The 13,838-nt window shown below is 38.0% G+C and overlaps 1 protein-coding gene across 1 annotated transcript in view; it reads left to right on the top strand.

Annotated features, from left to right (window-relative positions):
* The window catches only part of sdcbp2 (syndecan binding protein (syntenin) 2), a 33,957-nt gene continuing 20,119 nt past the window's right edge, over window positions 1–13,838 (top strand). Inside the window, exons 1-2 of the mRNA XM_084721834.1 lie at window positions 1–158; window positions 12,942–12,993. Of these exons, the coding sequence (XP_084577960.1) occupies window positions 12,943–12,993 (51 nt within the window). The 5' untranslated portion in view covers window positions 1–158; window position 12,942. The remainder of the gene's footprint in view (window positions 159–12,941; window positions 12,994–13,838) is intronic.

The raw sequence follows: 13,838 nt of genomic DNA on the forward strand, positions 1-13,838 counted from the left end.
CGACCAGGAAGCCAGCAGTGACATCACTTTCCAGAAATCCCCTTCAGCTTCAGTGCAGTCCGTCTCAGAGGCGAAGAAGACAAACAGACAGATAAAGGAGTTCGCTGCCGCTGAGATTCACAAGTTTTTCAGCTGATTTTACAACCAAGAGATTCAAGGTGAGTCCGTCTTTACCGAACGTTACGGTAACTGTTAGCTTAACATGCAGGTTTGGTTTACCTATCAAGCTAACGTAACGGCTGTGTTAAGGCTATGTTAGCTCTCCTGCTGTGTTTATGGGAACAAAGACGGCCAGCTAAGGAAACAGCTAAAAGGCATTCTTCTTTTCATTTATTTACCTTTCATTCTGTTTTTATTTAATTTAACTAAAGAATGTGTTTGTCTGTTAAAGGCAGCTAACAGTGGAGAGCTTTGTTCATTATTAATGACAGTGCAGTGAAGCACCGTAATGTTAGCGTGCTTTCATTTGCAACAATTCATGTCGTAACTTAACAGTCATATGACAGACACACAACAGTAGCTAGTTCCTCATTGAAACACGCTTGTCTCAATGTCAGAATATAAAGGAAACGCATAAGGTGTTATAGGTAAGCTAACGTTAGTTAAGCCTTAACTGTATGTATTAGCTCTGAGACAAATAGAGTAGCTCCTTGTGCCTGTTTATTTAACGGTACGGTATGCTGTAGGGCCGCAAATAACGATTATTTTCATTAACCATAAATCTGTCGATTATTTTGCTGATTAATCGATTAGTTGTTTGGTCTGTCAAGTGTCAGGTAATTGTGAAAACAAAGTTGATTAGCCCAAGATGACGTCCTCAAATGACTTGTTTGGTCCACAACCCAAAGATATTCAGTTTACTGGCATAGAGGAGTGAAGAAACCAGACAATATTCACATTTAAAAACCTGATTAGACTATTTGGTAACACTTAACAATAAAGGTCATTAATTAACAGTACTGATGTACTTCTATAACACCCCCAACAAATGATTGGTTAGGCTATGATTTAATGAATATCTACATAAAAAAAGGAATAAACTAAACCTCTACATGTAAACCATGGATTGTGTCCACTGATCTCAACCTTTACCAAAAAAAGTCCAAAGTTGGAGATTGCACAAGTGTGGGGACAATTACTGCCCTTGAATAAACATTTATAGTCTCTTAGTTGTTACTTTCATAATATACATGTTAATTAACATTTTTATCAACCGTATACTAGTAATAGTTTGTACCCTAATTAACATGTAACTTAAATGTTAACAAGAGACAGAATATAATGCTTATTATATGGTTAATTAACAATCATATGATGTTTTTGTGGTTGTAAAGTGGTACCGTAAAAGTGCTACCAAAGGTTTGGACATTTTTTATTGCATAAATGAGCCAAAATGATAAATCGATTATCAAAATAGTTGACAATTAAAGTAATTGTCAAGTAATGATAATTAATTAGTCGTTGCAGCTCTAGTATGCTATGTGTCTGTAATGTCAGTGAAGCAGTATAATATGACTTGGTATTTAATGGCTACAGTAGAAAGGGTGTGGGTCAATTCAAGTCCAGACCTCCGTTTCCTTTTACCGTTGTCAGACCTCCTCCTCCTCCTGCTTCCCTCTCCCTCTGTCTCTTTTTCCCATGTCAATAGACCGGAATAAGCTGCCAAGAAGACCACATTCTTGTATATAAGCAATTCGTTCAGGCTTACTGAAGTTAGCCCCCTCTTTTCCTTTACACTTTCCACCAAAGCTTTATCTTTGCTAAACTACATACTTGCTCTTGGTGAGTGTGTTTACGCTAAGAGCCTAGTATCCTGGTTAAGATTGAGGAAACTTTTTAGTTTTCTTGGTTATGATCAGGCTTATGGAATATCCGGATTAGAGGTGGGTAATATGGTTTATAAGTAATAATTTTAGGCTATTCCACTATATTCAATATATATGTCAGTATGCATACTTTATTTGAAATAACATTCCGTTAAGGCCTGGCAGTATGGTCAAAATCAAATCACATTATTTTTGACCAAATACCTCAATATCATTATTGTGACGGTATTGTAGACATGACAACTGCTACTTTCACAAAATATTAATACAATGAGATATTTGATTAATCATCAATAATCATAATATAATGACTAAGTGGGTAATCGCAAATAATAAAACAACTAAAACAGTCTGGTGAGCTCAGAACATTTCATCAGTTTACTGTAGTGCAGCCCTTGAAAAGACAATATTTATGCCATACCACACTACAGCAATATCCAAAATCTAAGATGATATCTAGTCTCATATCTGATATCGATATAATGTTGATATATTGCCCAGTCTTAATCCAGGTTATTTAAATTTTGCACATGTAAACATCTTATCCCAGTTTTAGAAACCACGATGAGACTTTATCCTGGTTTTGAGAATCCTGAATATACTACCTGGATTACTTTGATAGAACCCAGATTATTGACATGTACGCAGTTTGTTAAAAAAACAAACCACAGCAATATGTAATCATTTTTTTACACAATATGGTTCAAGTTCTTAATTACAAAATGCAACAGATTGTTACAAAATGTAGGTGTTATTACATAACGAGAACAAAATAACATTTACATAATGTGGTGTTATTACATAATGTGTTGTTACACACCTTATCCAGGTTTCTGAACTATGCCATTGTGGCTGAGATGGTGAGAAATTAAGACACACTTGCATATTGTGAAAGATTTTGGATATAGTTGTATCATGATGTGAAATAAATGTTGTCTTTTCCTGGTTTTAAAAGCTGCATTACAGCAAAGTGGTGTCATTTTCAGAATTTACCAGACTGTCCTAGCTGTTCTATGATTTGCCTTTACCCACATATTTATTATACCATCATTACTTATAATATTGAATTTAAAAATACCATAGGTTTATATTTTGTGGAAGCACCAATAGCCATTCCTACAATATTTTCACAATATCAATATTATGGTATAAGGTCAAAAATATTTTGATATTTGATTTTGTCCACATCACCCAGCGAATTTACGACAAGCTCATTTTATCACCTTAGCCGCTTCCACCCCTTTGAGTACACAACATGTTGTCAGTCACAACCTACATGATCAATAATTATTAATGTCAACCAATATGAAACTTCACTGTTGTGACAGGTTTTTCAGTTATATTGCCCAGGCCTTGTTCAGTCCCTGGCTCCTATTGTCCAAAGTGTCCTTGTGAAAGAAACTGAACCCCAGTTTGCTGGATGGCTAGACTAGCACCTTGCATGGCAGCTCTGCCACCATCCACGTGAGTGTATTTGTGTAAATGAGAGGCCAAATTGTTAAGTACTCTTTAAGTACAAAAGAGATACATAGAATTCATTCACTGTGTAGTAAACGTATATTTTTTACATTTGAAAGGACGTCACTTGTCCACTTCTTTTGACCAGCAGTTGCAGAAGTGACTCAAGGATTAGGTTATGTCATTTGCAGGAGTTGCCCAAACACTCATTTTTTCCAGGCTTATTCAGTTATACCTCTGGCCAGCAAGTCTGAATGAGGGAGGAATATAAAGCGAGCAAACAAACGCAGCTGAAAAGTAAACACTAGAAGGTATTAAAATGCCCCTCTGTGTAACACAATGATGCACTTGTCTGTGAGGACTGAGAATAGCAGAATAGAGTTGTGGCTGGAGTAGCTAGGAGAGTGAGATGTTGCAGTAATGTGATTGTGGTCAAAATGGTTTATTTTAGCGACTGTCGCTCCATGCATTTTTGCTCGCTGGTGTCAAAATGAATGTTTGACCACGTATCCTACCACTGTGCACATGACATATCAGTGTGGCTACTAATTTTAGAATGTTTTGTACTATTTAAAACATTTGAAAAGAGTTTTTTTGTGGTCTTTTGTTTGGTGCAGTATGGTGTGTGTTATCTTTTTGTGGAAAGGAACAAAAGGTTTGTTTTTTCATGTTGCTGTCTTTTGTATCTCTTGTGTCTATCAGTAGGTTATTGGATTTTTGTGGTGTGTTTGGAGGTTGGTCATAATGTCCATGGATAGATTACTAAATGGGCCTTCTGGGAACAGGCTCAGGGGCCCCTGGGCCAGAGCATCTGTTTGAAATGACTATTAGCATTTCTTTGTGAAAATCAATCACACGACTACAAACACACACAAAACTTTCACCAAAAGAGACAAACTGATTACAAAGGGACACTAAACAACTTCAAAGAGACATTAGACGGGTATAAAGAGACACAAGACATCTACAAAAGGACAAAAATATATTGCAAAGAGACACTAAAAAACTACAAAGGAACATCAAAGAGATACAAAACAATTACAAAGTGAAACAAAAACAAAGAAACTGAAAAAAACTACAAAGAGACAAAACTATTAAAAAGAAACAAAACAACTACAAAGACAAATTAAAGCTGCAAGCAGCTGTGACCGGGCCCGAGCACCCCCGCGCCACTCGGGGGGGCCGGCCACCGCCGCCCGCCGCCCGGACCCGCCCCGGGCGGAGAGGCCACGCGCCGCCGCGACCGTCCGACGTCGTCCCGAAGCCACAGTCCACCTTGAAAACCAAACGGCTCTCGACACCCACTCACCCCCGTGCCGATGCGGGGATGGGCAAAGACCTCAAGTGCGCACAAATAACCCAGAAAATGTGTCCGTACCGCTCCTGTGGTGTGATTTAAGTGTCTGTAAGAGGTGACAGTAAAATGTAACCCAAAAAGACACCATTTACACCGTGTTTCCAGCCTCATTGTCAACTGTAGTCTCTGACACTGGAAGTACATGCACACAGGTGTACTGGAGATCTTCATCCCTCCTCACATCAGCACAGGAATGAGTAGATATTTAGTGCAATTTCATTTTTGGGTGAACTACTTTTTAAAGGAATTCACTGTCATTTCATGCCCACAGTATTACGTAGATGTGTTCAGGGCATGCCTATTATCACACATGTGAAGTTTGATGCAGATTGGCCAATTTACACTAAACTTATAGCAATTTCCTGTTTCATGGCGAAACGCCAAAATTCGCTGCCACGCTACAGCCACAGCGTTTAACGCTGACCAAATCTTTTAATAAGTTTTAATCACACACTTGTCAAGATGGTCCACTCAAGTTTTCAAGTCAATTGAAACATTTGTGTAGGAGGAATTAGTTAAAACAGGACATGTGAAAAATGCCAAAATTGAGCACGAAATTGAAAATGGCGGACTTCCTGTTGACTTTAGCCTATGGGTCCAAGAGACTTTTTTGTTTATCTCCATGTGATAGATATGTGTACCAATTTTTGTAAACATCGGTTAAACTCAGTATTTGCGGCGCCGCACGTCAAAAGGCGTGGTCAAGCCATTTTACCACGCCCATGGACAAAACTCATATCACATGTTCAGGTCAGGACTGTTAATGAACATGTAAAGTTTCAGGCAGTTTTGACCAAGTACAGGGAGGCTAAAGCCACTTCCTGTGTTTTGGCGAAACGCGTTAATGGGCGTGGCCACGCCATTTGGCCACGGACATGGACGAAACTCATACCATATGTTCAGACTGGGACTCTTAATAAGCATGTCAAGTTTCAGGCAGATCTGATCATGTACAGTCCAGTTATAGCAACTTCCTGTGTGTTGGTGAAACATGGACCTTCGCCACGCCGCCAGGGTCACGCCGTTTCACGAGACGCCCTGATCTTCATGATGTAGCATCATCATGGTCTTAAGGCTTTTCAGACCAGATTGCAGTTTCATATGGTCAACGTGCTGGGATCAGGACCTCAAACTGTAAAACATGTCATTTCCTGTCACCAACAGGGGGCGCTATGATAATTATGGAATATTTTCATATATTTGTGTTCAGGCCCATACACTGATCATACACATGAAGTTTGGTGCAGATCTGACCATGTACCCCAAAATTATAGCCATTTCCTGTTTCATGGCGAGACATCAAAATTCGCCGCCACCTGGAGCGCAGGCCCTTTATCCAAAACGTAAACCTTCAATAACTTTTGATCACAATGTTGTCTAGATGGTACACAGCGATTTTGAAGTCGATACGACGAATCGTGTGGGACGAGTTCGTTCAAATACGACACGTGCGAAACGCCAAAATCGGCCGCGCCGTCCAAAATGGCCGACTTCCTGTAGGGTTTAGCCCATGGCTCCAAGAGGCTTTTTTGTGCGTCCCGATGTGTTCTATCTGCGTTCCAAGTTTCGTGCACGTCGGACAAACATGCCGTCGGGGCTCGTCTATAGATGGCGCTATTGAGCCAATTCGCCGCGCCCATTTTCGAGACCCTTAAAATACGTAATTTTTCGCCGGGACTGACGCGCCCGCCAAATTTGGCGGCCCTAGCTATATGGCAAGTCCCCCAAAAATGCGATTAAGTATTGTGAACGAGAATAATAATAATAATAATAATAATAATAATAATTCTTGCGATTCCAATAGGGTCCTCGCACCGGTTCGGTGCTCGGGCCCTAATAAAACTAGCACAAAGGGAGACAAAACAAATACAAAGACACACCAAATTACGACAGAGACACGCAAAATGAATACAAAAAACTACAAACTACAAAGGGGGACAAAACTATTGCAAAGAGACACAAAACTACCACAGTGGTAAACAAAAACAAAGAAGCCCTAAACAACTACAAAGGGATATATTACTATTACAAAAAGACACAAAGCAACTACAAAGGGACACAAAGCTATTACAAAGAGACAAAACAACTACAAAGGAACACAAAACTTTTATAAATAGAGACTAAATGACAACAGAGACACAGAACTATGACAAAGAAAGACAAAATGACTACAAAGAGACAAGACTATTACAAAGGGACATTAAACAACAACAAAGGGAGACAAAACGATTACAAAGAGACACTAAACTATTACACGGGGACAAAATAGCTACAAATAGACATTGTGTCTCTTTCAATCTGGGTGTGCTCGTATAAAGAGAGGATGGGGGGTCTTTTACATGTCTGTTCCCAGGGGCCCGTTGTCTCATGATCCGTCCATGATAATCTCAGCTGTTTCTTATGTTTTCCTGTCATCCTCCTCAGATTGTTTTTGTCTTCCTTATTGACTAAGTGATGTCACATGTCTTGTGATTGTGACACACCGTTTTTACAGTATGTTGAAGAAATCAGTGATGCTTCTGTCCATATATTGTTTTTTCCATATGAAAATATAAGGATTGGAAAGACTAAAGTGAAATCTGTTTGCTTTTTAAGATCATGTTTTGGCATTTTTGCCTTCATTGTAGGGACTCAGTGATCTGATACACTGGTGTATGTGTAGGTCCCTGACCTTAACTGATTCATCTATTGGCCATGACATTACCAATCTGCATGAAATACATCTGAGATACTTAAATGCAACAGTGTTGGTGGAAATCATTTTGTTACAGCATGGTAGTTCAGTTCCAGTGTCATTATTAAATTCAGCATTTTCTTTATCAGTTTCTTCCCTCAGTCATGGAAACTCGCCAGCACAGTTTGACCTCATGTAACCTACATTAAATTAAGTTCCATGCAGTGACGTATGCTGATTTTCCAGTCCAAGTAAGTTCATTTGGAATTTGCACAAGTATAGAGTGCAAGTAGACTGGAATTATTCCAGGGATCATTTAAAGAAGTTAAAATCAACAGAGAGGGGAAAGGTTTATCAGGAAACACAGTGAACAACCGGAACACACATTGAGTAAAACAAAGCTGAAATAGATAGGCAAAATATAGCATTTAGAGATGCACTGATTTCAATTTTCTTGGCCGATTAAGAATTGTAATTGACAGCATTCACAAACATTTTTGCAACTTTTCTTGTAAAAATTAAATTGGTTATTCATAATAACACACTGACTATTAAATATTCATTAAATACAATTTAAATTTTCTCCAAAGTCCTCCAGGTTACAGCCAGGCCTTATTATAGTTTTATATTAAGATTATGAATCAAGTGAACGTGATCTCATGAGATCATGGAATCTTGCAGGATTTCGCGGGATGAGATTTCACGTGATCTCCTGTGGAAGCAGATGTAAACAAACCGGAGACTGACGTGGTGCAACAGTTTGCTGCGGTAAAACTTTGCTGAGAGAAAAACAGGTGCAGAAATTAAACAAGTCTAGATGAGAAAATGTTTGAGGAGACGCATCAACACAGGTTGTTTATTCTTCAGCCAGAACAGGAGGTGAAATTTTAACAGTCCCTCTGTGAACAGCAGTCTGCTGCTGGCTAACATTAGCCTGAAGAGCTACAAAGTTTACGGCTGTTCTGCGACATTGTCAGCTGCTATGTCTCGTTGTAGACTGTCTGTCTTCTCTTTATCCTGTTCTTGGAATCTGTCAATGACACCAGCTTCAAGCAAGCATGTGTCAGAGTGTGTGTAGCTGTTATCAGTGCTGTGTTGATATCATGGTCAGTTTGTCTGCTGCGCACATGACGTGACCATCGTGCAGAAGGTGTGTGACAATGACCGACACAGAATTGGATTTGTGACGCTGACTGGCTGGTCACTGGTCAGGGCTGGTCACGCAGAAAACCCGCCCATTTCTGAGCATTGCAGATTAATCGGTGCAAGTCTAATAGCATTGAAAGTGGATTAATATGAATTATCAGAATATACTCTGAGTTACGGTATTGGAATCTGTATTGGAGCAGAGCTGCAATAATTAGCTGATAATCAGTAAGGATGTTTTTAAGCCAGAATGACAAAAAATATTCTCAGATATTCTTTGTCTCCTTCGATATTAAGTTGAATATCTTGGAGTTTCGGAGCATTGGTCAGACAAAATAAGACATTTGAAGAGATGTTCCGAAACATTTTTTTCCTTCCTGATGCCAAATCTGATACCTGAGTACCGACCAAATACCAGTGTTTTAAAATACATACATTATAGGGCTGAACAATATGCAAATAAAATCCTATTACAATTATTTTGACAGATACTGTGATCATGATATGAGCCACAATTTTAGTGGGAATGGAAAAAGAGAATGCAACAACAAATGTAACAAATTTCACCTTCATCAAAAAATTGCACCTCCTCCAATTTGGATTTTGCACTTGGCCATCTTGTGATTTCAGTAGTATTTGATTAATTGTTTAGCCCTAATCATATTATTGTGATTTAACAGTGTATATCACTAACCCTGCATTGATGTGATATGATTGCTGTCATTCAAATTTTGCGTACAGAACGATGCTGGGTTGGGGTACAAGAAAATCTAAATACATTTAAGTATCACAACATTATGTTTTGTGATACTGTATCGATTCTCAAAAACACTGTGTCATGATACATTCAAGATTTGTGACAGTGGTTCATTTTGTGTTGTGTTTAAACCCCCAAATGCTTGATGACAGTGTCTTCACTGTTCTGATTGTATGAAAAAGTAAACTTTTTAAGTCCAATTTAACAATTATCTCAAATGTCATACATGTACTGGTGTGTTCTTTATTCTATGACACATTATATGAACAAAAAAAACAATAAATCACTTCACTTACAGTATTGTAATATTGCAATAATATACCAAGTCTTAACTCCAGTATTGTAATATGTTTTGTATGACCACGTTCTTGCCAATACACAGGCTGCTGGGAGGTAGCAGGATCCTGGACTTTGAAAAAGTGGGATAGACATAGTCATGATCATGTGACATTTTATAGGTAGAACAGCCCTAGATTAGACGTGACAGTTAACTTAAGTTGCTGTTGTCATTTGATACCTGCTAATAAATAAAACACTTTGTACAGGAGCAAGTAAAAATTGTCTTTGGGCAAGTAGATTTCTGATTGATTTGTCCTACCAGGCAAGTGAAATAAAATATTAAGGTTGAACCCTACAGTGGCATTGAAACAACCCTAATTTGAAGATGTCAGTTTGGACTCTGATTTGTTTTTCACACTTTTCTGTCATTTTAGAGTCCTCTAGGCTGGTATTTCTAATGTGAACAGAATGTAATCAGTGTGCTTGACTAGCAGCCACTACCCTTCTTTTTTGTTCCAAATTTTGATTGCCCTGGAGGGAAATGTGAGTATTAGTGTTTATCAAGGCAAATGAAAGAATGAACTGGATTTCACAAACAGATGTCAAAATCAGACATACTTAATGAGTGTTTATTACCTGTCATTGCCCCTACTGCATGTCTCAGCCTGTCCTACTGTACTGCGTGCTTAATCATCTTAGACAGATAACTGACTTCTATCTTTCACTTCCTCTTCCTGCTTCTGGCCGCTGTTTTGTTTATGTGCTGACTGTGGGAATGAGTTCTTTAGAGAACAGTTTGGTCAGAATAGACCACTATTATCACCATGATGTTTTACAGCATCATAAGACCATGAGTGCCATGAACCATTGTCCGTGCTTTTGTGCTCTCATGTTTGTTTTTCCCTCCAGCCATCTTTACTTATGTATTTTTTTTGTGGCATCCTATACACATGAGCCACCTGTATGTACTGACTGAAGTGTGTTCCAGTGTAATGCTTTTGTATGAACTTCAACGGCTTCGTCATGGAAACAGCATCAAGTGTAGTTGCACAAAGCAGTTGAGCTTGAGAGCAGATGAATAAAATGGAAAGATGTTAAATGTTTCTTATTTCTCATGTATTCTCTGTCCTCATTTCACCTGGTACTGCGATCCCCATCTTCGTTATTTACAGCAATAAGACACACATAGACACACATAGTCCACACATGTACCTGGCATGAGAAGATAAGATGTGGTGCCAGGGTGAAGTGATCGATGTGACGTCACAAAGTCATGACACACACATCAGAATAAGTGCTCCTATTATTTTCATTGTGCTTAACACGCACTGACGTTGTCAATGTGTATACTAGTCCATTGGCTGACGTGTTGTGGCAGTTTCTGCTGCTCTGCTATTTTTGGAGCTGTGCTGCCAATTGAGTTTTTTTTTTTTTTTCATGGAAACATACTGGGTACTGTTTATGATCTATTATCTGTTATTGTATTCACACTGGAACTCCTTATCTTAGATATATTTGTCTCTCACTCAAGTGCTGTTTATTAATGCAACATTGTGATGTGCATGCTAATAAATAGGTGTGGGAGGTATCTATTTTTTCACGCCTTCATACTATTCTGACATTTCACTGGGATATACAGTATATGATGGTATTTATGTGAGAAAAACAAATGGCAATTAGCCGTCTTTCTGGGTTTAAATACTTATGGCCCATAAATTTATGAATACTTAGGAAATAAATACCCTCGTTCCATAGATTGCTAAAGGACCCAATGACAGTTGTTGCTGTGGATACAAACACATTGGTTAGCTGAACAGAGATGAGTTACAAATGTATCATAACCTGCTTTTATAGTTGGAAGAAGTCATGTCAAAATAGAGTTGTATATGGCAATATTTTTATGATTTCATATCTAGTTATATTTAATTAATTATGGAGGTGAACCGAGGCTATAGAGCAGAAATGACAAGCCTATTATTTCTTTTCTATCTCTAAATAATTCTTCTGTCAGCTAAGCTCCCTATTAATAACTTAAGTATTAATAATTTATTTTTACTAAATTAATTTCATTTTATATTTTTATTTTCCAGTTAAAAGAACAACAACCAACCAACTAATCACCATTAAAAAAAAAACAGTTTCAACTTAAATGATATCTTCATTCACCTTAGGGATTTGTAAATACCCTGGAGTACTGTAACACCTTGATACCATCCAAACCTGGTAATATATACTGAGATGATAGAAATGTACCTAGCAACAATTAAAGAAATTCATTTTTACAGTTTCATTGAGCAGACACGTTTATCCAAAGCAGCGCATATCTGAGAGCTGATACAACACAAGCAAGGATCTAGTCAGGAAAAAATGACATGAGTAAAGCAAAGTTCAAGTTCAAGATGTAGGTGCCTACAGGCAGTGCAAGAGGCAGTACATAGGGCGCACTGGATTTTTCTTTTCTTTTCTTTTTTTTTTTAATCGTCAATTCTTTTGGTGTTCCCACAAGAACTTTACTCTGCAAAACAAATGACCCTGTTTTAATCAACCTGGATGACTGGAATAAAATGAAGAAACTGATGGAATATCTGTACAGTATTAAAATATACATAAGCTATATAAAAATATAAATAACTGTCAAAAATCCTTAGGTATCAAAATTTGGTATCAAATGACAAATGTTATCATGTTTGTTAATAAATTCAACTAGAGCTGCAAGTAACAATTTTTTATGCTAATTATTTTCTTGATTAACCAGTTTGTTTATGAGATATGAGAACATGGTGAAAATGCCCACTGTAACTTTTATAATTTCTGATTTGTTGTCATTGAATTAATTTATTTTGTCCAACCAACAGTCCAAAATCTTCTCACACCGGAGAAGCTGCAGTCAGAGAGTGTTTGGCATTTTTGGTTGATTCCTTTTCTGTCAATTGACTAATCGTTCCAGCAATTATTGGTGTCCTACCTACGCTTATTGACATTTTGGTCTCTTTACTGACTGTTACTTTGCAAGAAATGGCTACCTGCCGAATACATTTCGCTGGTCTGTGCAGCCAACTCCTGGGCAGAATATCTGGCTCATTTTGGCTCGCTGAACGTCGCTGCTTAGGTAAACAGCACTGTTTTGGGTTTGTCAGTCCAGAAAACCAAAGCAGTAAACAGGATGTGGCTAAAAGCTGCATACAGTTACAGAGCTGGTTTGAATTCTCAGTGGAATCACCTGCACCCGCATCCCTTTCACATCAAAGCAACTGATTCAGTGTCAATATAAAATACAGCTTAATGGAGTTTAAAGGTAATGGATGACATTAAAGTAATATGAGGTTATCAGGGTCAATAGTCTGGAGCAGCTTATGTATCTGGTTTGTTTGTTATCTCATCCAGCCACGCCATCCTCTCTTTCTCAAGGTCTTCTACTCACAGCTGTTTGTGTTTTCTCCTCAGGATGTCCCTGTATCCATCCCTCGAGGACCTCAAGGTCGACAAGGTTATCCGGGTAAGTGTGTCTGAGTGACTCGAGACATCTATGTTCAGTTTGACAAAAATGGAGTTTGGCATTTTTTGCTAGATTCCAAACAGAGCTTTTACTTCCTGATCATCTGTGCAGTAGAGTGCAGCTCAGGCCACATCTTTCTGTCCAAACTGGACCTGAGTAAGACAGAGTAGTAACAGACCCAGAGCCAAGCCTGACCAGCATTCTGTTCTTTATTTCTGTATCTGACCCGGGCCTGACGCAGTTAATGGAAACTGAAGTATTAGTATTACCCTGTCACACCCTTGTTGTTACCCTGATTACAAGTCTGAGCAGTCAGACCATCAAAATGTTTTATACAGTTATAGCTGTAGTATATATAGCTATATTTATAGACTATTTGTAATACACATTATGCAGTTAAAGACATAATAAAGTTCGAGTCTTACCATTGACATAGTCATCTTCTTTAACTTTTGAACTCAACTGTAACCTTTGCTCTTTTTTTCTAAGTATATTAATGGATTTTTTTTATCTTTTTGTGAACCAACAGCAACAAGAAAGAGCTCAGCAAAATATAGGCTTACACAGTTACATTAATAATAGTTGGAAAAATGTAACGGAAAGTACAGTACAGTACAATTCGTAGTAGAGTTGTCACAATACCAGAATTATAAATGTTGATACAGTACTTGTATAAAAAAGATACTTCTTTCTATACCACAACAAGAAGAGGAAAAAAGTCCTTGTTACATAAAAATGAGATGAGAAACAACCTGCACATAGTTTTGCTGCAATTTCAGACAATAACGACTGAACTGGACTGGATCTTTTTTTTTTTTTATTGCTTTCTTACTTTAAATACTATC

Source organism: Lutjanus erythropterus, chromosome 6 (genome assembly GCF_056507025.1).
Source record: "Lutjanus erythropterus isolate fLutEry1 chromosome 6, fLutEry1.hap2, whole genome shotgun sequence".
In the NCBI taxonomy this organism is placed as follows: Eukaryota; Metazoa; Chordata; class Actinopteri; order Lutjaniformes; family Lutjanidae; genus Lutjanus; species Lutjanus erythropterus.